At 45.2% G+C, this 25521-nt stretch overlaps 1 protein-coding gene across 1 annotated transcript in view; it reads left to right on the forward strand.

Annotated features, from left to right (window-relative positions):
* Positions 1–25521, forward strand: part of Ube2e2 (ubiquitin conjugating enzyme E2 E2) — a 270161-nt gene that overhangs the window by 197367 nt on the left and 47273 nt on the right. The window contains exon 3 of the mRNA XM_032917744.1: positions 10341–10473. Coding sequence (XP_032773635.1) covers positions 10341–10473 — 133 coding nt within the window. The remainder of the gene's footprint in view (positions 1–10340; positions 10474–25521) is intronic.

Genomic DNA, 25521 nt, shown 5'->3' on the forward strand with positions numbered 1-25521 from the left:
GCAGTCAGTTCAGGAGAGTCAGGTTACCAACATCAGTGACACAACCTAGCAGAGAGCCAGGCCTCACTCAGTCTTGGCGCAAGTCAGCAGGGGGGACCAGCAGGAACACCAGAAGTCCTAGGCTGTCAGTCTCTCAGTGAAGTGAAGATCAGGGAAGAAGCGAGACCCACAAGTGTTGCACAGCCCCAGAAGGAAGAGATAAGGAATGAGACCCGCAGACATGACTGTTTTGTTTGTTTTAAGCAGAGGGTCTGATTTCATGAAAAGCACTGAAAACTTGGGAATCTAGGTCTCCACTCATTTAAAGAAGAACTTCAGGAGGAAGAAGTCAGGCACTCTCGCTCGAAGACAAAGCTGTCTCAGAGCTGTGGTGATAAGGGAAGGACACACACGCAGTGCCTTGTCAGAGTGGCCCTGAAATGCAGAGCTCCCATAGGAAGCTGAATCACTAAGTGTCTCTCGGTGATGTTAGTGTGTTTTCTTTACGCCATGATTTCTCTAGTCTGTCATTTCTGGTCAGCTCTAGCCTCGTATACAGAAATGTAGGGAACTAGGTTAGCTTATGTTGTTTGTAGACTTTCACTCTTTCTGTGGTACCATCCACGGAGGCTCACTGTTGGTGTCAGGTGGACACGTGTGTGTGCTTCTGTGTGGTTTTCAGGTTGGAATCAGTTCAACATTTACCTGGTCACTGCTGCTAAGCCCTTGGATCTCTTTACCCCTTAACTTCAGATACCGTTGGAGTTTACAGCATAGCAACGATTTGAGGGAGCTTACTTTAATTGCAAGTTGCTATTTTTAGAGAACCAAATTGTTCCCAGATTCTGACTTGATTCTGTAAATATATACATACTAGATATCCCACTGGGATGGCTCAGAGGGTCAGGGCACTTACAGCCACGCCTGACGACCTGAGTTTCACCCTGGCTCCCATATGCAGAGGACTGACTCCCACAAACCGTCCTCTGTCCTCCACATGTGGGCCATGGTACACGTGTACCCACACGCAAAATCGATTAATCAATGTGAAACAATTAAATTAAAAGTTTGATTCATAAGACCCCCCTTTGCAGTGCCCTCCTTTTTACAGAGAAATGAGCCTGTGAGGTGAAGAATGCAGTGCTGGACCACAGGAGCCTCCTGGTCAGTGACACCTTTTACCATCCGATTTCATTCTGTGTCCCCTACTTAGAGCCTTCCGTCAGTGCTGTCACCTCTCCTGTTACAGTCACCTGCACATCTGTCACCCAGAGAGCTTAAGAACGCAGATTCTAGCTGAGTGCATCTGCAAAGCCTCCCTGGCCCTCAGTCCCTCTGCTGTGCAGGCGTTCATAGCGCGATGCTTCCAGTGCTAAGTCAGTGCTGGCTCCCGTTCATCTGGGCTGACTGAGTTTCTGTCTGGCTGGGTTTTTGTTGTTGGTTTGGTTTGGTTTGGTTGGTTTTGCTTGTGTGTGTGTGTGTGTGTGTGTGTGTGTGTGTGTGTGTGTTTGTTTGTTTGTTTGTTTGTTTTTTCTTTACTGAGTTATTAGTCAACAGAGATTGGCGTTTCCAGTCATTTGTTGAATTCCTTTCGTAAGCTGAGCTGAGAGAAAACCAGCAGGAGGGGCAGAGGTTTGCAGGACACCATACAGTTGTGTGAGAGGCAAGGCAGAGAGGAGGTCAGCATCCTTCAACAGGCGTTCTCCTATTTCCGTGTCCTTCCCAGAGTCAAGAGAGAGGCAAGCTTCCAGACCCACTCAGCCCTTCCAGTCGCTCATCATCCACCACACGACACCCTAAACCTCCTGCCGGCATGAGGGAGCTGAGGCAGTAGGTGTTTGGTAAATTGTCCAAAACTATGGAGTCCCTAAGCCGTGGCAGTCCCAGGATGGAGAGCCTGCCTCCTGGGATCTGATGAGTAACCCTTTGCCAGCTCTGTGCTGGGTGCCTGCTTCCTGTTCTCCAGCAGAAGCCCAGGAATTGTCAGTGTATGCCAGTCACTTCAGATGTCAGTCTGTCAGTCTCCCGGCTGATTCACCACCCTCCTCCTCTCCTAACCTTGACCCTGATGCCAAAACACAGTGACAGTGAGCCTTACAGTCCCATGGCGACCTCAGGGACACCACAGGAACACTACAGTGACAGTGAGCCTTACAGTCCCATGGTGACCTTAGGGACACCACAGGAACACCACAGTGACAGTGAGCCTTAGAGTCCCATGGTGATCTCAGGGACACCACAGGAGCACTACAGTGACAGTGAGCCTTAGAGTCCATGGTGACCTCAGGGACACCACAGGAACACTACAGTGACAGTGAGCCTTACAGTCCATGGTGACCTCAGGGACACCACAGGAACACTACAGGGACAGTGAGCCTTAGAGTCCCATGGCAGTGTCAGAGACACCACAGGAACACTACAGGGACAGTGAGCCTTAGAGTCCCATGGCAGTGTCAGAGACACCACAGGAACACTACAGGGACAGTGAGCCTTAGAGTCCCATGGCAGTGTCAGGGACACCAAAGGGAGAAAAAGTATGCAAGTCGTGAGCTATCACAATCAGCATTTTAAGAGTAAAAGGTCATTACTATACCAATTTTTGCTTACCATTTTCTTAAAAATGAAACGAAAGCATCTTCATCCAGGAGAAGTGGCTTGGGTGTATCAGAGGCCTTTGCCCTCCCTTAAATCTGTGTACAAACCTCAGCTCTTAACTACCCAAAAGCCAAGGTCTGCTGTACCTGTGCTCTTGGAGGGAATGTCTGCTTTGATGGACTGCAGTGTTAGCTGAAACAAATAAGTTTCCACTTAGAGCGCGACCGTGGAGCTCTTCCACAGCAGCATGGAGAGACCCTGACACACGAACTCTACCATGGTGCCACAGAGCGTTATCCACAGCACTGTAGAATGTTACAGGATAGCACCACACGTATTATCATGGACTGTGGAGGAGCATTGCCATTGAGGGTTGCCATGGAGTGTTATCTTGGTGCTACAGAGGGTTACCATCTCTCATCTGTGATAGAGAACTAAGGGTTCTTTTGAGAATCAACTTGGCTGTTTGAGAACTGTGAAGGGCAGAGTGTGGTAGTGTTGCCCTGTTGCCATGGTACTCTCCGTGCAGCTGAGGTAGAGCTCTATGGCTGCACACGGGAAGTTCGGGATATGGTGGAGTGGTCTAAGCGGGGGAATAGCACATGGACAGTGGTGCTCACTCCTGTCCAAAGCCTGTTTCCACTGCTGATAAAGACATGTTAGGGCCCTGGTCTTCCTGTCTTGCACATGGGCTGCAGGGTTAAGTATGAAGAAATGTTACTCAATGCACTGCCTAGCAGACCTGACCAAATTGTTCTTAAGTCCAGGTAGAAAGCATTTCTAGAAGACGTGGGTGCCCTGAGACCTTCCATTTCTCACAGAGACTAGGACTGGGTGAGAAGTAGGTGAGTGTGTTAGGGGGAGGGAGACGGGAGCAGTGGCTCCTGTTGAGTTTCTGGTTGAACTAAGAAAATGGACTAAGGAAGGGTAGCGGAAACTGGAGTGGCTGTTTAAAGCCCCAGATAGCTGCCCAGGATTAAAGGAAGGTTCAGAGATCTGCAGGTGCTGATTGGCGTCTCCACTGCAGGGTTGGCGACTACGTCCCCAGAATGCAGCCTCGGGCAAAGTAATCGCCAGTCCTAAATTCCCAGGAGGAGGCGTTTTGATTTTGTCTGATTCCCCCGCCCCCACGCCATCCCCCACCCCCACCCCCGTACCCATCCTCCACTCCCTGTGCACATGCTGACAATTGCTTCTTTTTCCTAGAAGGAGAAGAGGAGGGTACACTGGAGAAAGGGGGTGTCTTTGTAGGGATTCTACTGTACTGCGAGCTTCTAAAACCGCGTACGCTTTTACAATGTGTTTAACCTAGCATATCCCAAGTATTGCCATTTGAGCATGTAATTGTTATCCCAGATGAGCAGTTCCCAACTTCTGCTTTTTCACCCATTTAGGGGTTGAACAACACAAAGTTCACTTAAGACCATTGGAAAACACAGAGATTTGCATTATTATTCATAACAATAGCAAAATTACAGTTATAAAGCAGAAGCACTAGTAATTTCACGGTTGAGAGGGGAGAGTCCCCACAGCAGGAGGGTCAAAGCATTAGAAAGGTTGGGAACCACTATCTTAGATTATGTGTATATATAACACATGCTTCCCTTGCACTTACAGCACGTGGCTCCTGGCCCAATCACATCTCAAGCACCCCAGCTTCATGGCTGCTGTAGTATATAGCACACTTCAAGGATTTTTTTTTTTCACTCCAAAGGGTTCTCACTTGCATGTTGCCAGCAGGAGAGAGGTGGAGACCTATGTAGTTTGAGTGCCACTTTCCTAACTATAGAACTGCAAGTAGTGTAGGCCTGCTTTCTGAGGAGGCAAGGGCGTCAGACAGCTAAGACACGGTCTGTGTGTTGAGCAGGCAAATGAAATTCATGTGCCTTGGAAAACGCCTGTCTGTCATAAAGACAGTTTGTTGCTACTGACAAAGCATTTCTTTAAAAGATACACCTTGGTCAGATAACACAACCCAGAACGATATCAGCTGTGTTCATTTAATCCACCTCAGCAGTATAGACAGCTGACTTCAATAAAATCTGGTTTTCTGATTGAAAGACAGATGCAACTCTATGAGCAGAAATTGATTTTAAATAGTCCACAGTGGGTGCCCTTCTTGCTAAGGTATCTGTCTTAGCAAGAGTCCCTCTCTGGGTGGCACTGTGTGGCGACCACTTACTTGGCCCTATAGTATGTAACTACCTGAGGTTTCCATCCCCGGAAGATGACCTTAAACCTTCTCAAAGTGACTTCACATTTGAAAGTCTTTGACACTGTTTCATAACTGTGTGTGTATTAGCTGAGTTTTTCCATCAGCCTTGAGATAATGTTGTAACTATAACTTATAATTTACTCTCCGTAAACTCTTCCTCCTCATAAACTTCTCTCTTCACTGGGTTTAGTTGTAGCCCAGAATGTAAGTGTGTCTTACTCATCCGAAGAGTGCTCTGTTGGCACCAGAGGCTGCTGCAGGTGCTGGCCTCTGCTTCACTACCAGCAGACGGGAGGACTGGCAGAATGTTGTCCGGTCCCTTACTGACTCACTGCCGTGCAGTGTGCTTGATTCCTCTGCACTGCATTAGGCGAACTGCGATTTTACTTACTATATTTTAGAGGATTTGCTTAAGAGAGATCCCAGGGGTTGAGAGTACTTGCTGCTCTTCCAAAGACCTGCGTTAGTTTCCAGCACCTCCATAGCAGCTCACAACCGTCGATAACTCCTGTCCCAGGGGACCCAGCACACCGACCAGGCATACATGTGGTACACATACTTGCATTCCAGGCATACATGTGGTACACATACTTGCATTCAGGCCAACCACACACCTAAAATAAAAATAACCCTAAAGACAAAAGAAAGAATAGGAGAGGAAGAGAGACAGAGAGATGGGAGGGGGGGGAGGAGAGGAGGGGGGGGGGGGGGAGGAGAGGGGGAGAGGGGAGGGAGAGAGAGGGGGGGGGGGGGGGAGGGAGGGGGGGGGGAGGGAGGGGAGGGGGGAGGGGAGGGGGGGGGAGGGGGGAGAGGGGGGGGGGGGGGGAGGAGGGAGGGGAGAGGAGAGGGGAGGGGAGAGGAGAGGAGAGGAGAGGAGAGGAGAGGAGAGAAGAGAAGAGAAGAGAAGAGAAGAGAAGAGAAGAGAAGAGAAGAGAAGAGAAGAGAAGAGAAGAGAAGAGAAGAGAAGAGAGAAGAGGGAGTCAAAGTCCAAATACTTGAAATAAAACTGAATGGGGCATCCATCATCTTTACTGCTAGATCTGTGTGATGCGGCTTCCCAAGTCCAACTTAACCCCTGTTCTCACACAGTCACTTGTGGATTGACATCTTTCCAGTCATGTCTTCTCAAAACATATTCACTTATTAGTGGTATGGGAAATCGATCACAAAGCCTCATGCTCAGTAGACGAATGCTCTACCAATGAGCTCACCCTAAGGCCTGGGTCAGTTTAGTGTTTCGTTCTTGAGAATTTCGATACGTGAGTCTTATGTTACATCATTTTCATCTCCTCTACCTCGCCCTCCCTCTCAGATTCATGACCGCTTTACTGCAGTGTGTGCTCGTGTGTGTGTGTGTGTGTGTGTGTGTGTGTGTGTGTGTGTGTGTGTGTGTGTAAAACCTGCTAACTTTCAGTTTTGCCCTCTGTATATATATTTAGGGCTGACCACTTGGGATTGGACGATCTATCAAGGAGCTTATCCCTGGAGAATACTTACACTCCCTCTCAGCAGCCATTGATGGCCCATGGCTCTCCATCAGTGGGTAGTGCTGGCTTCATCAGGGTTTCTATTCCTGCACAAACGTCATAGCCAAGAAGCGAGTTGGGGAGGAAAGGGTTTATTCACATTGCTGTTCATCACCAAAGGAAGTCAGGACCGGAACTCAAGCAGGGCAGGAAGCAGGAGCTGATGCAGAGGCCATGGAGAGATGTTACTTACTGACTTGCTTCCCCTGGCTTGCTCAGCTTGCTTTCTCATAGAACCCAAGACTACCACCCTAAGAATGCTACCACCCACAAGGGGCTTGTTCCTCCCCCAACCCCCTTGATCACTAATTTAGAAAATGCCTTAGAGCTGTATGTCATTTTCTCAAGGGAGGCTCCTTTCTCTGTGGTAACTCCAGCTTGTGTCAAATTGACACACAAAACCAGCCAGTACAGGAGCCTTGTGAGCTTACCCCACCACATGTGTGTGTCAGCTCATGTTGCCATTGTACAGCTCTTGTGAGGTTACCCCACCACATGTGTGTGTCAGCTCATGTTGCCATTGTACAGCTCTTGTGAGGTTACCCCACCCACATGTGTGTCAGCTCATGTTGTCATTGTACAGCTCTTGTGAGATTACCCCACCACATGTGTGTGTCAGCTCATGTTGCCATTGTACAGCTCTTGTGAGGTTACCCCACCACATGTGTGTGTCAGCTCATGTTGTCATTGTACAGCTCTTGTGAGATTACCCCACCCACATGTGTGTGTCAGCTCATATTGTCATTGTACAGCTCTTGTGAGATTACCCCACCACATGTGTGTGTCAGCTCATGTTGCCATTGTACAGCTCTTGTGAGGTTACCCCACCACATGTGTGTGTCAGCTCATGTTGTCATTGTACAGCTCTTGTTTAGTCAGCCATATTTTTCTTCATATTTAGTGGATGTGGCTTCCCTGTCTCATGTAGTAGACCCTACTAACAACAGGCATCCTGGGCCTCTTTCTATCCCCCTTTCTGTGGTGTTCCTGAGCCTTAAGTGTAGGGGTTGTGTTATGGGTGTATCAGTTGGATTGGGGCATCCAAAAATCAGTTGTTCTCTATCTAGGACTAAATGAGGATGTCTGCAGTTGTCTCCAAATGCAGTTGTTCTCTACCTTAGGACTAAATGTGGATGTCTGCAGTTGTCTCCAAATGCAGTTTTAGTTGTTCTCTACTAGGACTAAATGTGGATGTCTGCAGTTTTCTCCAAATACAGTTGTTCTCTACCTTAGGACTAAATGTGGATGTCTGCAGTTGTCTCCAACTGCTACAAAAGGAAGCTTCATCGGAGAGATGAAAGTGACACTTACTTGTGGGCATCAGGATCGGCGTTTAGAATACAGCTGGGAAGTGCACTGGTTAAGGAGGCTGCCGTTGTGGTAGATTCTCCTTTGTGGGCCGTGATCTCGGCAGCCATGGGTAGTTGGCTGGGTTTATGGTACCAGGCATGAAATCCCTACAATGGAGGCGGCCTTAAGTCTCTCTAAATGGCTGTTAATTAAGACATGTAAGTGCCACTATTGTACCCTTGGGGGGCATCTTGCCAATGCTGGTTATTGTTATAGTTCATAAACTTTACAGCTGGGAAGGACACTGGATCAGTTTTTAACGCGCAGTAGATCACAGAACTGCTCGTTTTACATAGCATTCTATAGCCCTTTTAATATGCTTTTCCCATATTACATTTGTGTTTATTTTGTGTACATGGATGTGTAAGTGTGTGTTTATATACATGTCCTAGTGTACATACGAAGGTCAGAGAACACATTGCAGGAGTGGGTTCTCTCCAGTGTATACTTCCTGGGAAACCAAATTCATGACATTAGGTATGACAGCAGGCAACTTGACCAACTGAACCATCTCACCAGCCCACATACTCTGGGATCACATCCATTTAAGTCCTTATCTACCTGGGATCACGTCCATTTAAGTCCTTATCTACCTGGAATCACGTCCATTTAAGTCCTTATCTACCTGGGATCACGCCCATTTAAGTCCCATCTACCTGGGATCACGTCCATTGAAGTCCTTATCCACCTGGGATCACGTCCATTCAAGCGCTTATCCCCATGGGATACCGTCAATTCAAGCCCTTATATACTTGGGATCACGTCCATTTAAGTCCTTATCTACCTGGGATCACGCCCATTTAAGTCCTTATCTACCTGGGATCACGTCCATTTAAGTCCTTATCTACCTGGGATCACGTCCATTTAAGTCCTTATCTACCTGGGATCACGTCCATTTAAGTCCTTATCTACCTGGGATCACGTCCATTTAAGTCCTTATCTACCTGGGATCACGTCCATTTAAGTCCTTATCTACCTGGGATCACGTCCATTTAAGTCCTTATCTACCTGGCTCATACCTACACCAACCAGCCTCTTTTCCTACTCTGTTCCTACTCAAAGCCACTGTTTCACTCTCCCTCTGAGACCAGTGCTTTACCTAACACTGAGATCACACAGCACTTGTTGTTCTAGGCCTGCCTTTGCTGAGCTCAGCACCTTCCAGCTCCACCCAAGACGCTACAAAGCCCAGACTTTCCCTCCTTCCCGACTGAAGAGCGCTGTGCTCCAGCACATTTGAGCGTGTTTATCTGCAGTGTGTAGACGTTGGACTCACCGTGCACCACTCCATTTTGCTTGTTACGCATTGATATTTACCAGTTGAATTGTTATTTTCCCGATTTTGATGAAACTAAATATTTTAAATTTTATTTCTACCTTTTAGAAATGTCTGCTGATGTCTTTCTGATGGATTATTAATCTTTTCCCTGTTGATTGATATGAATTTATGATTGGGCCCTAAGATTTGGTCAGTTTTCCATGGTCCAAATATTATTTCTCAGTTTGTAGACATGAACTGCCACTCAAACTGTAAAGGTTTTACTTTTGCATGGAGGAGAAGGGAAGGGATTCTGGAAGAAGGAAGGTGGAGGGAGAAAGGGGAGAAAGCCTTCTGTCACCTGTGAGGATAATGTTTTTCCCTTCTACTTTGGTTGCTTAGTGAGGCAAGTTACACTTAAAATGTTATCACTGTGTAGTCTTATCTTGGTTATGATCAATTTTGTTACAGTGACTTTTGAGTAAACTCTTTTCCAAGCATTCATGATGTTGTCCACTCCGTTAGGATATCATCGTAGTTAATAACCTGATAAAACAAAAAGAACCCTGGGAAACCTCCAGTTATTTTGGGTTTCCCCTGCCCATGAGGAGCTTTGAAGATCAAGAACATTGAGCAAACCCTGTACCACCGAGCTAGGCCCCCAGCGCCAAGAGGTAAATTAAAGTCATACTGTGGCCTTGATGCTCACTGGGAAGAGTTAGCACCATTCACACTCGGCTTTATTCTTCTTAGTGAATTTGCTAGAGACATGGGTGTATATTGGCCATTCACAGTCCTATGACCTGCCCAGCCATTAGCCTGTCATTGTCCAACAAATGTGTAGTTAGTTAGTAGCTAAAATCTATTCCTCAAGGAGTTTTTACTCTAGGGAGGAACAGAGAAGAAGTTATAAAATACAATCATAAAATAACACGTCTTACCTAGGATATGGGGTAGTAGGGGGAAGAGGTTCCGATTGACTGGGTCTCCAGAATGGTGGCTGTTCCCTGGTGTCTGTCAGGGACAGTGTGTGCTCTCAGTGCTTAGAGGGTTTGGGCCAGCCACTTTGCATTAGCCTTTCTCAATTGGAAATTCTCTGCCATTGCCCCAGGGCTGTGTCACCCCTCTCAGGTCTTCACACATAATCTCACATTCAGGCAAGGCCAGTGTCCTCAGAGACGTCTTCCATAGCGTTTGGGTTGTGAGCAGGACCTTTGGCTCTGCTGGTTTACATAATACCAGCATGTTGTGTTTATAGGATGATGATGTTGACAGGAACAATATGATAGATAAAATTAATGTGTTGACTTTATTATGTTTTATGAAATGGCTCAATTTATTATTACCATAAATATATTTTTTAATTTCAAACTTTATGTAATTTCTAAGCACATCTCATTTGTGTGTCTTATTTCAGTGCTGGACCCAAAGGAGACAACATTTATGAATGGAGGTCAACTATATTGGGACCCCCAGGATCTGTCTATGAAGGAGGGGTGTTCTTTCTTGACATTACCTTTTCACCAGACTATCCGTTTAAACCCCCTAAGGTCAGTATGATGCATCGCCCATTTTTAACATTCTGTGTTGTGATATGTATATACTGAACATATATATATATATACACACATATATATATGCGCATCTGCTCTGTTGGCGTAGGCTGCTTCCCCGTACCCACTGTGCTTAAAAGGAAACGAGACATGAGAAATTGTACGTCGTTCCTCTATCTTAACTTTACACAGGTTTCATTGCTCTTTCTCATTATCTCTTTTCTGCATATACAAGTAATATTACAGAATAATATTATAGAGAATACCATGTTTTCACCATGTCTGTGTAAATAGGAAAGTGGAGTTACTCCAGGGTCAGGCTGCAAAGGCAGACTGTGGGGAAAGGAGGCTTCACAGAGAGGGTGACCACTCGTGTCTGTGCTGCTGCCACGGTCCAGCTGCTCGCCTGAAGCCAGAGAAACTGTGGTGATATCTTGATAATACATTTGGAAATATTTTGAGGGCTGGGAGCATAAGTTGTTGGTAAGATCCTGGGTTTAATCCCTAATGCCAAAATCTGTGTGTATATATATGTATGTATGTTCTAGTAATGACCCATAATATTAATAAAACATATTGATGAAATAGAATTTCTTTAATGCCTAACACAAGTCAAGAGTACAGTGTAGTCAAGACATGGGACTTTCTACTATTAAGATAAGGTTGTGTACTTTAGGATATCTTCTCATTGATCTCCGCTGCCTCAGGCTGTTAGAACTTAGGCTGCATTCTGGCAGAGGAAAGACCCTGGGCTCACTGGCTGTGCCTGTTAGTCACCAGGGTAGTCTGTGCATCTGACACAGGCATGGTTGTAGGTGGGCCGTCACACTTTCCGTGCTTCTCCTTTCGCTTTTCTTGCTTGGCTTTCTTCCTTCCTTTTCACCGATGCCCAGAGAGCATTTTGATGCCAAAAAAACAAAAACGGGACAACTCCAGCAACTTGCCTGCACTGTGCAGGGAACTGTCAGTCAGGGTGTCCAGATCTGAGCTGAGAAAGTCAACCCCAAACCTTGTTCCTTACCACATTGTACAGTGCACTTACGCATGCAGCCACGGAGAAACTATGTTTACCGTCTGAGTGGACAGGAGCTGTTTATCTGTCCTTCCACTTTACTTTGGAATGGCTTGTAAGCCACCTGCAGGGACGCGTGGAACGTTCTCTGGCAGTCTCTGCAAGTTAGGGTCAGAGTGAAAGAGAAGATGTAGCCAGGCATCTACCTCTCAGGAGCTGCGTGTGACCTGTTTAGTGGAGTAGGCGTCTCAGGTGTGCACCCACGACCCATATGACAGTGAGCTTTAAATTGCGTAAAGCTGCAAGTGAGAAGTGCTGTGTTAGGTAAAAGAATTTTGTTTGAAGAGGCCTTGAGACAGTGAAGGATATTCGAAAACTGCAAGATGGGGGAGGGGGGCTGGAGAGATGGCTCAGTGCCTAAGAGCCCGCCCTTCCAGAAGACCCAGGTTCAATACCCAGCACCCACGGGGAGCTAACAACTGTCTGCAATCCGTTCCTGGGCATCCAGCATGCTCTTGTGTGCTCTATGGCACTGCCTGCATGAGGTGCACAGACATGCATCCAGGCAAAATACCTATGTGCATAAAATTAAACTAGAACTACAGACATGGAGTTTGCCATGTCTAAGTATGAGAATGGGGACGAGTAGTCCTGATCAATTAAGATAGAAAGGGAAGACCTCCTTTATCCTCATATAAATAGAATTCATGGGCTACAAACCTGGGGTTCTTTAATGAGACATTTTAGGAGTGTTTTAATTGAGCTCGCCACTGTAGGAATTCTGTTGACCTTTGGAATGGAGGAGGTGGTGAGTCACAAGCCTTCCTCATTACTGACTTCTGGGGAGGTGGCGTGCCCTAGCCTTACTGGCTGCCCTCTGTAGAGGTGGGAACTCAGACTCACCGCGGCAGGGTTTCCCAGAAGTACAGCAGCAGTCTTCAACCATGTTCTCTGTGCCACCCTGGAGGGTTCCCTAGTGAGAAGAGCGTGAACGGAATGTGCTGTCTGTCCTGAGATGTGCCAGGACGTCAGTGTGAACCAGGTCAGACCCTAACCTGGACGGCCGAATGGGACAGAAGTAGAAGCATGAAGCAGTGAGCTGCAGGAATACAGTGTCTGTTCTCCATGAGGAACCTCATGCCCTTTAAGCAGTCCACTTCCACAACACGGCTTCTCTTTGTCCAAAGTGTCCCAAGAAAGCTGAATTACAGAGCCCCTCCGCCCCCACTGCCTGAACTGGGCTGGAGAGCCTGTAAGGGAAAATTCAGCTTTGGCAGGTGGAATCACAGTTAAAACTCATTTTACAGAACCATACAGGAAATTTGAAAAAGCAAGGTGTCACTTTCCAAGTCACCAGCTTTAGAGCTGGGTTTCCAAGGCAGATACCTTTCCAAGGAGAAAACCATTAGTGAAGACGGGGCTTTTGTTCACCATTAAAGCATATGTCCACACTTCTCCCACCTCCACTTCCCATGTGGCCACATTCTGTGTCACCGGTGCCCAGTGCCCGGTGCCTGGTGCCCGGTACCCTGCTATATCACCGGAAGCTCTTTTTCTGCTTGATACATTTTTTTCCTTGCAATCTGCAAAAAAAAAAAAATCTTCAAACAGCACCTAGGAAAACTATTGATGAGATCAGAGGTACGTAAATAAATATAATTCATTATCTATTTAGTTAGCCATGCCAGCAAAGTGAATCAAACAAGATACATTTTTGTTGCTGCTGTGGCAGATTCTGTTTCAGTCCTGCAGAAGGACCATGGGCCACACTAACGGCAGGTCAGGGACGGCTTTTCAGCACCTTGTCTGACATAGGACGCTGAGCCTGTGTGTGCTGCGTCAGCTTGAAGAGCAATCGGTCACACGCACACTTAGTCTCTCTCTGATGAGGCCCATTAGGTTGGGTGGGCTCTGTCTTGGAAGAGCGACTTACGACCAAGAAGGGAAGTGGAGTCAACTGGTGTGTCTTATGGTTTTCAGTGACACTTGTAGTTTTTCAGTACAGAGAAATATTTCAATGTTAGGATTCAGATGCTTATTTATGAAGTAGAAATGACTTTGTATTTTGCTGGGAATTTATTTTCTTAGTCACATTACAAGTATTTCTGTTCTCAAGGTCTCTATATTTGTTTTCATATTTTAAGTTACCATTCTACATATTTGTTACAGAATAAAGTACAATTTTAGCAAGCAAAACAAAAAAATTTACATATAATTTAATCTCCAAATAGACTACTCACACAGTTTTAATGTATCTATCTGGAGTTTTTTGTTCTTTTTTCATGTATGCCCATATTGATATGTATTATGCTGACACACACGTACAAACTTTGATCAAAGCTGTCCCTCGCATTCCCTGGCTTCATGGTTATTGGCACACACTTCCAATGAACACGTCACTATATTACAATCTTAGAGCATACATTATGCTCCATTGGACAAATGTACCAAAATAGAACTGCCCTCTTGTACTTGAACAATTAGTCACCGCTCAGTACTTATAATTGTTGATGTGGTGGCACCCTGATGATTAACAGACTTTGTATTCTTGTATTCTAAATTTAGTGATATGAAATTTCTAGGTAGGTTGCCAATTATAGAGTTTTTGACAAAGGTTGACAAATTTATCCTCCAGAAAAACAGTAAATCACATTATGGCCATCATCACATGACTATGGGACAGAACTTTGCTACTCTTTAATCTCTAACAATCTGAGATATGAAAATAGCATCCCCCATGTTCTAACCTGCACTCACTTGACACCAGCAAGGAGTTGAGTGGTTCACATTTTCATTTCCTGCTCTCTAGTTGTCCATTTGAGGAAAGAATATGAAAGTACCAGGTACCAAAGCTAAATCAGGATCAGATAAACCATCTAAACAGTCCCATAACCACTAAAGAAATAGAAGCAGTCATTAAAACTCTCCCAACCAAAAAAAAACCCAGGATCAAGATGGGTTTAGTGCGAAATTCTATCAGATCTTCATAGATGACCTAATAGAGAACTTCAGACCAATTTGCCTTATGAATATCAATGCCAAAATACTCAGTAAGATTCTTGCAAACTAAATCCAAACACATCATAATGATTATCATGATCAAGTAGGCTTCATCCCAGGGAAGCAGGGATGGTTCAATATATGGAAATCCATCAATGTAATCCACTATATAAACAAATTCAAAGAAAAAAACCACATGATCATCTCAATAGTGCTGAGAAAGCATTTGACAAAATTCAACACCCCTTCATGATAAAAGTCTTGGAAAGATCAGGAATTCAAGGCCCATACCTAAATAGCAAAAGCAATATACAGCAGACCAGTAGCCAACACCAAACTAAATGGAGAGAAACTTGAAGCAATCCCACTAAAATCAAGGAATAGAAAAAGCTGCCCACTCTCTCCCTACTTATTCAATATAGTACTCGAAGTCCTGGCCAGAGCAATCAGACAAAAAAGGTCAAAGGGATACAAATTGGAAAGGAAGAAGTCAAAAATTTCACTATTAGCAGATGATATGATAGTATACATAAGTGACCCCAAAAATTCCACCAGAGAACTGCTAAGCCTGATAAACAACTTCAGCAAAGTAGCTGGATCTAAATTAACTCAATCAAATCAGTAGCCTTCCTCTACTCAAAGAACAAACAGGCTGAGAAAGAATTAGGGAAACAACACCCTTCACAGCAGTCACAAATAATATAAAATACCTTGCTGTGACTCCAACCAAGCAATTGAAAGATCTATATGACAAGAACTTCGAGTCTCTGAAGAAAAAAATTGAAGAAGATCTCAGAAGATGGAAAGATCTCCCATGTTCATGGAATGGCAGGATTAATATAGTAAAAATGGCCATCTTGCCAAAAGCAATCTACAGATTCAATGAAATCCCCACCAAAATCCCAAGTCAATTCTTCACAGAGTTTGAAAGAGCAATTTGCAAATTCATTTGGAATACACAAAAAACCCAGAATATGGAAAACTATCCTCAACAATAAAAAGACCTTTTGGGAAAAAAAAAAAAAAAACAACAACAACAAAAAACTATATGTTATTAGTACAGAGACAGGCAGGTAGATCAATGGAATAGAATTGAAGACCCAGAAATGAACCCATACACCTATAGTCACTTGATCTTTGACAAAGGAGCTAAAACCATCCAGTGGAAAAAAAGATAGCATTTTCAACAAATGGTGCTGGTTCAACTGGGGGTCAGCATGTGGAAGAATACAAATCTATCCATTCTTATCTCTCTCCTTGTACAAAGCTCAAGTCCAATTGGATCAAGGACTTCCACATAAAACCAGATACACTCAAACTAGTAGAAGAAAAAGTGGAGAAAAGCCTCGAACACATGGGCACTGGGGAAATTTTCCTAGAGCTTATGCTCTAGGATCAAGAATCGACAAATGGGACCTCATAAAACTGCAAAGCTTCTGTAAGGCAAAGGACACTGTCATTAGGGCAAAATGGCAACCAGCAGATTGGGAAAAAATCTTTACCAATCCTACATCTGATAGAGGGCTCATATCTAATATATACAAAGAACTCAAGAAGTTAGACTCCAGAGAATCTAATAGCCCTATTAAAAATGGGGTACAGAGCTAAATAAAGAATTCTCAGCTGAGGAATATCAAATGGCCAAGAAGCACCTAAAGAAGTGTTCAACATCCTTAGTCATCAGGGAAATGCAAAATGACTCTGAGATTCAACCTCACACCAGTCAGAATGGCTAACATCAAAAACTCAGGTGACAACAGATGCTGGGGAGGATGTGGAGAAAGAGGAACACTCCTCCATTGTTGGTGGGATTGCAGGCTGGTACAACCACTCTGGAAATCAGTCTGGAGGCTCCTCAAAAAATTGGACATAGTGCTACCTGAGGACCCAGCTGTACCACTCCTGGGCATATACCCAAAAGATGCCCCAACATATAAAAAAGACACACGCTCCACTATGTTCATAGCAGCCTTATTTATAATAGCCAGAAGCTGGAAAGTCCTTTAACAGAGGAATGAATTCAGAAAATGTGATACATTTACACAATGGAATACTACTCATCTATTAAAAACAATGACTTCATGAATTCTTAAGCAAATGGATGGAACTAGATAATGTCATCCTGAGTGAGATAACCTAGTCACAAAAGAACACATGTGGTATGCACTCACTGATAAGTGGATATTAGCCCAAAAGGTCAAAACACCCAAGATACAATTCACAGACCACATGAAGCTCACTAAGAAGGAAGACTGCTCACGAAGAAGGAAGACCAAAGTGTGGATGCTTCAGACCTTCTTAGAAGGGGGAACAAAATCACGCACAAGAGGAAATATGGAGACAAAATGTGGAGCAGAGACTGAAGAAAAGCTCATCCAGAGACTGCCTCACCTGGGGGATCCATCCCATATATAAACAAACACCAAACCCTGTCACTATTGGGGATGCCAAGAAGTGCTTGCTAACGGGAGCCTGATATAGCTGTCTCCTGAGAGGCTCTTCCAGAGCCTGACAAACACAGAGGGAGCTGAGTGCTTGCAGCTAACCATTGAACTGAAAACGGGGTCCCCAATGGAGGAGTTAGAGGAAGGACTGAAGTAGCTGAAGGAGTTTGCAACCCCATAAGAACAACAATATCAACCAACCAGACAACCCCCACCCAGAGCTCCCAAGGATGAAATCACCATCCCAAGAGAACACAGGAAAGGACCTATGGCCCCAGCCACATATGTAGCAGACTATGGCCTTGTTGTGCATCAGTAGGCAGAGAGGTCCTTGGTCCCGTCAAGACTGGAGCCCCATTGTAGAGGAATGTCAGGGAGGCACGGTGGGAAGGAGTGGATAGATGCACCGTCATTGAAGCAGGAAGAGGGAGGATGGGATAGTGGGTTTCTGGAGGGGAATGGGGGAAAGGGGATAACATTTAAAATGTAAATTTTAAAAATCCAGTAAAAAGAAAAGCAGAGAAAGGAAGGTGATCAACTATAGTAAGAAATGGTGACATTCAACATTTGGAAGCCCACTAAATAAAGCTGAGACAGGATCTGTGTCACCACGCCCTGCCTAGGTGACTGTCATGCACCTGCCATTGCTGCCCTTACCACTGCTGCACAGAGAAAAGTAGGGCATGTGTCTTCTGTAATTTTCACAAGGAAGTGTGTAGAGCCAATGCCCGCTCCTGAACTCCAGCCTTGCATCACAGCAGTGTTATGGAGTAGTTTATGTTCTTTCTAGTTCGGCCAGGCTCCAGTCTCTTATGTATTGAACTGTCTACTTGGCACATCTATGTGAATTTCAGTAGTCATCACAAATCAGTACATCTTAAATACTATTGACCTTCACCCCATTCCAGCAGACAAAATCTCCCAGTCTTTCCCTTCTCAAGAATTGCCACCCTACTTCCCTATTGGCTCAGACTAAAAGCTCAAAACTACCCCTGCCCTCTCAGGCAAACTGTTCTGACTAAGTCTTGGCTCAGTCCTCAAAGCTAGTAATGAATCTCAACAGTGTCCATTTCCTCTCCCTAGTGACCTCTCCCTAGTGACGATGTGGCCCAACGGCCATCCACAGTTCCCCTTCCCCAGATGTCTGTGGCAGCCTTTTATCTGGTCCCTGCCCCTGCAAAGCTTGCCCCTATTCAGCTCCACCTAATGGTGGAGGTCTCTGTGTACCCATGCTTTGCTCAAACCCTTCAGTGAATGAACATGAGAATCTCCAGTTCAAAGTCACTGTCCTCTCACCCTCTGCTAAGACGCCCCACCCCACCCCCCACTTCTCCCATGGGCCCTTGTGTTTGTGCTTCCTGCTTTCTGCTTTTGAATTCTCCCAGAATTGGATCCACCTCACACCATTTCCCGCTTCATTTCTATTCAAATGCCACCTCAAAGAGGCTTTCCTGTGTGACAAACTTAAATGTCCCTAGGTTCTGACACTCTGCCACCATTACCTTCTGAGCTGGCTTTGGCTCCAGCATGGCTTGCTCGCACTCTGTACTTCTTTGTCTGTTGTATTTTCCTTCCTGCCATTCTCACCAAAACCGCTCAACAGGATTTCAATCAGACAAAGTAATGTCTGGTAAAGCAGACCTTTGTAGGACTCTTTTAACCCATACAACTCTTACATAAACAGAAGGTGGATCTTTTGCCACTTTGTAGCTAGGAAAACCCAGGACCTTTGGAGGTAAGTAACTGGAAGGAAATGGGACATGGCCTTGTTCTAAACTGGGTTTTCCATTCCCAATATAAATTCCTTAAGTCCTTGAAGAAGGACCACTCCTTAAGTTCTACGTTCCAGCTCCACTGAGCCCATCGGACTGTTTGGAAGTGACAAGGCAGGAGCTGACTCAGGGCAGAAAGGGTGTTTAAAGGAGAGTTTGAGAGCCTGCTCTTCAATTTTGCCAAGAGACCATTTTTTAGAAGCACAGGGAGACAGATGCTCAAGGTGTCAGTGGTTAAAAGGACTTGCTGCTCTTCCAGCCTGCTCTGCATATCGAGTCCTGGGACAGCCAGGGCTACATAGAGAGACCCAGGACAGCCAGGGCTACATAGAGAGACTGTGGGGGCAGGGGACGTGGAGGGATGAGGATTTTTCTCAAATATGTTTCTGGTTTTCGGAGACTGAGGCATTAAATGTATGTTGAATGCTCAGTACTGATTTCCGGGTTATTTTCTAGCCCTAAGCTAAAAGGAAACCCACTTCCTATTTTACAGACTCTCCTCATAATTGATTAATGTCGGAACATACCATTCTCAGTGTCATGACAGCCAGGGCACTGCTTTCATTCCGTGGGTCAATAGTACTTTTTGTCATGCTGTCATTTAAGGTGTGAAATGTGTAAGTAGACCTAATGATCAAAAGTAGAACAAGGTATATCCATGGTGTGTACCTCTGACCTCAGCAGTCAGGAGGATTGTGTGTTTGATGCCAGCCTAGGCTCTCTTCAGTGAGCTCCTGTCTCTGAAAAGAAGTGCTACTGTCTCCATGCCCCTGAAAGGCACGCACGGTGACTGTGCCTCCCCCCACAAAAGACCAACACTCCAGGACTTGATGTCATGTGTTCAAGGAATACCAGCTTTATTATTATAAACCAAATTAAAGTACCTGTATAATAGGACATTAGCCACTTGGCTAAGAGAAAAGTTGAATGAGTGTATCTTGGAAGGACCCTGTGTGTTTCTAGTTTTTTATAGTATGTTCCAGTTTGTAGTTTGGGAACATATAGTCTCCTATAAGATGCTGCTTATTGCCCAAGCCAATGTCATCTATGTAGGCCGTTTCCACTCAGCCCTCTGAGCCCTGAGAGCTGGCATTGATGGTTATTATTGCCAGCATAACTGGGCTAAGCTCTGCAAAGACACACTTGCACAGGGAAGGTCTCTGAGCAGGTGACAGGGGACATTCGATGTTTATGTCGATGTCTTCAGTGTTCCACACACAAAAGCTAGTAAGTGCCATGCTCCTTAGTCAGAGGAAACAGTTATTTTATGAAAGTCCCTGGGTAACAGAAGAACAAAGACAGTAAGATAGCACAAAAAAACAAAAACAACAACAAAAAAAATCCTCATAAAAAGAAAGTCCTTCATTAGAATTAAGTCAAAGCAACTTCAGATTTCTCAAACCTTGGGAGAAAGGCCCAGGACGGCCTCTGGGCCCAGATCAAGACTTGGAACAGACCCTTGTATTAATGGGCTGTAAACTCAAGGTGAAAACTTCTGTACTGTTCTCCTAAGAAGTGGGATAGGAAACAGTGTCTTACGTGTAAGGGAAGATCCTAACGCCCCCTGCTTCACAGAGCATGGCATTTGCTCGGCCTGTTGTATGCAGTGTTAGTATTGCTCATGCCTGGGGACTGGGCAAGTTGGGTCCATTCCTAGGACTACTTGTCAACCCCAGCGCCTTAATTAGTCAACCCCAGTGCCTTAATTAGTCAACCCCAGTGCTTTAATTAGTCCCACCTCAGATTTGGAGCCGTGTCTCTTGATATGGTGGCAGCCCTTGGAGTCAAGCAAGTCTGAGGGGACAGGAGGAAGCAGTGTTGCTTATAAACTGGTCATGTGCAGATATTACATGGGCTTTGTCTCATAGGAAGTAAGTAGAAATGGTGAGGAGGAGACGATGGTGAACAGGAGACCCAGAGCTTTGGTAGAAGAGCTGTTCTACCATTGGACACATGTTTACTGTAGTCTCCATATGTTAGCAGAGACCTGCTCAGATTTCTTGGGTTGTTTGCCTTTTAAGGACAAACAAACCCAAACCCTACGATGCTCCAGACCTTTGCTCTGTGTGAATGAGCGAGGTGCAGCCCAGGGACAAGGAAGCAAGGAGAGTATGTGGGCACTGGAGCCGTGCCAAGGCCAGAAAAGCAGCAAGGCTGTGAGACAATTCTTTCTTATCTTTATCCTCACAGATGCATAGATGTAGCCATCCTCATGCTGAGCATACAGAAATAGGCAAGAGGAGGCCCCTTTGAGGGAGAGTCCACAACGAGGATGCTGCAAAATAGTCCTTTCTCAAGATGGGCACCAAGGCTTTTGAGCATGATAGCCACGTGCTGGGGCAGTGCCCCTTGTGATGTAGGGTACATAGCACCTTCCTTGGTTCCTGCCAACAGTAATTTCTTTTGCCTCCGTAAGAAAAAGAGATGTACCCTCATAAGTTGCAGACCCCCCCCCCCGAACAAGCAGCATCGTGCCTGACTGACACCATGTTCTCAACAGCAGTCCTGTCTGCTGGCACCCATCTCGTGACATCTGTGAGGACTATGGCTTCGGATCTCAGTGATAAGATGGGATTTCCTCGGTGTGGGGAGCTCACTGGGCTCCTACTGGGACTTGTTCTGAGTGCCCAGCTTGACAGGTCTGACGTTCGGGTTAGAGTTCAAGATGCACACATGAGAGTCAGTAGAGATTTGTGGTTCTTAGACTCGGGAATCTGACCCGTAGAATTATGCCGTTGGTGACCCAAACTGAAATTTTTTTGCGCCTCTAAATTTTTAGAATGAATTTCCCAAAGGAAAACACGGATTATTAGAAAAACCAAGAAAGTAACATTTTCTATTTTTCATGTTCTCGGTACTTGGAGATTAGAAAGATATTATTCATATGAAGTATTATTGCTGGCAGGCTTATACAACAGTACTTAAAATATCTTAGTAAAATGAATAACTTACTGTAATAAATTATGAAAGTCGGAACAACTGGATCAGGCTGATGCCTTCTACAAACCAGGCTAACAGTAACACCCTGCTGTCAAAGTAGATCTCTGCAAGGGGACAAACTGGCCTTTCTTAGGCTTTCTGTCTCACAAATCTGGTATCACAGGAAGCTTAATCTTACAAATAGGACATGGGTGCAGTTGTGTCCTGTAGCTGGTGACCAGCAGGCCAGCGATAGGACCTTCTGGCCTCCTGGTTTCTAGTCCTGAATCTCCAGTTGGCACATCCTAGCCTTCTGAGCCAGGAGGTCCTACGGATGACAGTGCTGGCTTCACAATCACCCCAGGGCCTTTTCTGACCCAAATGGGACACAAGTTTGGCTTCTGTTCTAGGGAAGAATTAAGAGTTAAATACAGATTTACATTTTCATTTTGATTTTTACCAAACCATAGATCTGTGTGTGTACAATGTTTTCCAGGTACCTGCCCAGAAACTTACCTTTATCTCTCCCCCTGTGCTATATGGAAAGCAGCAGAACTCAGAGGAAAGCCACACAGAACAGTGTGTTTAGTACAAGGTGTTTTCATTTCCATTCTCTTTCTTACTTCCTTTCCTCCATGAACATGGCCTGATTTAGATATTTACTTTGAAAACCAGTATATTACATTTTTAAGATAGATTTTAAGAAGTAAAGTGTGTACCGATGTTAAATAGCCCAAGGACCATATAGGACTGTTAACATTTCTTGCCCCATTCTGTTTTCCATATTTTCTTACTGAGTGTCCAGAAGGCTGTCCCACACACGCGGGTCTGTGTCCTGCTGGCATAGCACTTTGTTGACCTTGTGCTTTGTCACCCCAGCAGTCTCCCTGATTGGTAATTGGTAATAATTACTATTTGGTAATAATTACTCCTGATGGGTGATTATTTCTGATTTTTTTCTCACAAGTAGTGTTTCATTGGGTGTCTTGGGGTGGGTTGTACGAAATAGGTAGGGTATAAAGTCCTAGAACAGGAATCAGTAGGTTACTCCCTCAAATGTTAAACTAAGCAGTTGTAGCATTGCTCATCAAGCCCTGTTAGCCGCTCCAACAGGGAGGGAAGAACGTGTTCATGATTGCATTCTTATTGACAGCCCTTGGAGAAAGCACTTCACTGCATAAAATGTAGATGACCCAATTTTTCCAATTTAGTAGATTATTGTTTTTAGTTATCTGTAGTTTGGTTTATGTAGCCGAAGCTAGTCTTGAACTTGCTGTGTAACTGAGGATGGCCTTGAACTCCTTATGCTCTTGTCCCTATCTCTGGAGTGTCCTACTGCCAGTCTATGGAGAACTTCAGAGCTCTGGCCCAGCCAGAGCAGCCAAAGAGTTGTGCTTTCTGAAAGGGAAGGGGGAGTCAGATCCAGGCAGCCACTGTGGCTCTGGAAAATGCTATGCAGCTTTGGGACAGAACTCTCGTCCCCCAAAAGAGTTACAGCTCTTGTATGACAGCCACTCTCAGACAATCTTCGATGAAGTAATTCTCACACCTTTACTCCTTGTGGACAGGGTCTTATATACATTTGGGGTGGCTTGGGTTCTAAAAGCAGATGCTTTCTGTTGGCTTGGTCTGAGATATTAGGGCTGCCTCATCTGCATGTGCTGCCCCTGCTTGACTGATTGTTATGTTCTTTCCATGGATGCCATGGTCACTTGGAAGAGGTCTGGTTGTGAGTAGATGAGATGCCTACCTTCCCCAGGTCTGAGAATTCTGGGGTTTCTGAACCCACTCAACCTTACCAAGTTTCCTGGCACGGTCCACTGGCCCAAACCCCACCACACCCTGCTTGGACTTAGTATTTTCATATCAGAAACAGACAGTTCCTATCACATGACCATCACAGTCATGAACACACAGTAGTTGTGGCTGCCTGTACAAAAGTGACATGGGGCAGGAGGTGAACTAGACGGGGACACGACTCAGCAGGAGGTGGGTGGCACAAGTGGGCAACATGAAAGAAGGGCCCGGTCACCTCCCTGTCAGGCCCCTTCATCTCATACAAGAGCACCCAGAGTTCCTGCCCTGTGTGCTCCTCACACCTGCGTCACCCCTGTTCTGTCTGACCTCGAGAGCCTTATACGTTACCAACACATGTCCAATCCAGGTTCATCCAGTAGCCTCATCTTCAGGGTTCTCTCCTCTGTGTCTCCTGACGACTTCACACAAATAAATGATCCATTCATTACATTTTCTTTCTACCCTCCCTCAACTCGGTGAGAACAAAAACCTGTCTGTTTGCAGATAGTAGGTTTGAGAAATGAATTAATATTCCTTTTCCTCATCATTTCTCAATTTTTCTAAGATCTATTTTTTCTCTGCTGACTTTTTGTATCTTATAATGTTGAAATATTCAGTCACCATGGTCTCTCACTTCTCTCCCTGTCTTGTCTCATCTTATCTCTACTCAGCTCTTTTCCCCAGAGGATTAGATACACATGGCAGATGTTTTTTTTTTTTTTTTTTTTTTTTTGGTTCTTTTTTTCAGAGCTGGGGACCGAACCCAGGGCCTTGCGCTTCCTAGGCAAGCGCTCTACCACTGAGCTAAATCCCCAACCCCAGATGTGAGCTTTCTTTTCTTCAAAGAGGCCTGCTCCTGCACCATTTAAAAGACCGAGCAGGGGTTGGGGATTTAGCTCAGTGGTAGAGCCCTAGCAACCGCACCTAGGGGTTCGGTCCCCCAGGGGGGGGGATGGAGCAGAAAGTCAGTGTTTCACTTTAGAACATCAGGTAACAACACAGTCCATCTTTAGATGCTTAAAATTCACTGTTACCAGGGCCAGCATCAATCTTATTGCCTGACTCAACAAGAAATTAATCTACCTTAAAGAAGTCTGAGGGCTTTTCACTCCATCTTATTAGAAATGTGATGTTCTTGGTTTCTTTAAAGTATCTAGGCAATATTTCATGTAGACCATCTACTGACACAAACTGTAAACAAACAGTTGGCATTTCTCAGTATAGGTTCAGATCCCCAATACATAGGCAAAACTTTGCAGAGCAAGATAAGAATTCGGGAATAAAATATTTTCTTCTGTGGATATCCCCTGCAGGATAAACATGCTTATTTTCCTATACCATTTTTATAACTTCAGAGTTTGAAGTCACATCAAGAAAGCTCAATGCATATGCTAACTTTCCAAACTTAGGGTAAGTGTGTGAACTTTGCCTTTTCCTCAACCTTTCTATGTCACACAACTGATACTTTGCTTTATTTGAGCAGAAAATTGGCTGGGGAAGGGAGCCATGTAGCATGGGAAGGTACTGTGCTGTATTCATATAATGAATAGGATAAGCTCATGAAATAAAGACGTAGGAGAATTTTTGTAACACACATGGAATGGCAGCTGGCTTTTCAATTGGTCGTGACAGGGAAGAGGCACAAGGAGGAGTGTTCCGAAGGGACCGTCGTGTTCTGGATCTGTTCTGTGCAGGGGTTACTTGACTGTGTCGTTTACACAAGCTTCCTGTTCAGCTGACGTCCATCCCTACAGTCACTGTTCACCCAGCTTTGTGTGTTCCACATCCAGCCCAGGGTTTTCATGAGCCAAACTTTTGTGCCTCCTCCACTGGGAAAATGCTCAGCATGCAGACGTGGTGCTCTGATTAGTCACCAAAAGCCGTGCTGAGGTGGTTGCCAGAGTGAGGTTTCTTGAGGGCAGAAGCGCAGGCCGGCGTAGCATCTGAACCTTTGGGGATGGTTAAGAGGCGGACAGTCGCATGAGCTCAGATGTTCTGCCTCACTGGGAGACACCTTTGGACTTTGTAGCATGCCCATCAGCAAGAAGACTGTCACCCTCTCAATCTCCGGCTTCCCAGAACCAAGGCAAGGCAAACTCAC

The sequence above is a fragment of the Rattus rattus genome, chromosome 12 (genome assembly GCF_011064425.1).
Source record: "Rattus rattus isolate New Zealand chromosome 12, Rrattus_CSIRO_v1, whole genome shotgun sequence".
NCBI lineage: Eukaryota > Metazoa > Chordata > Mammalia > Rodentia > Muridae > Rattus > Rattus rattus.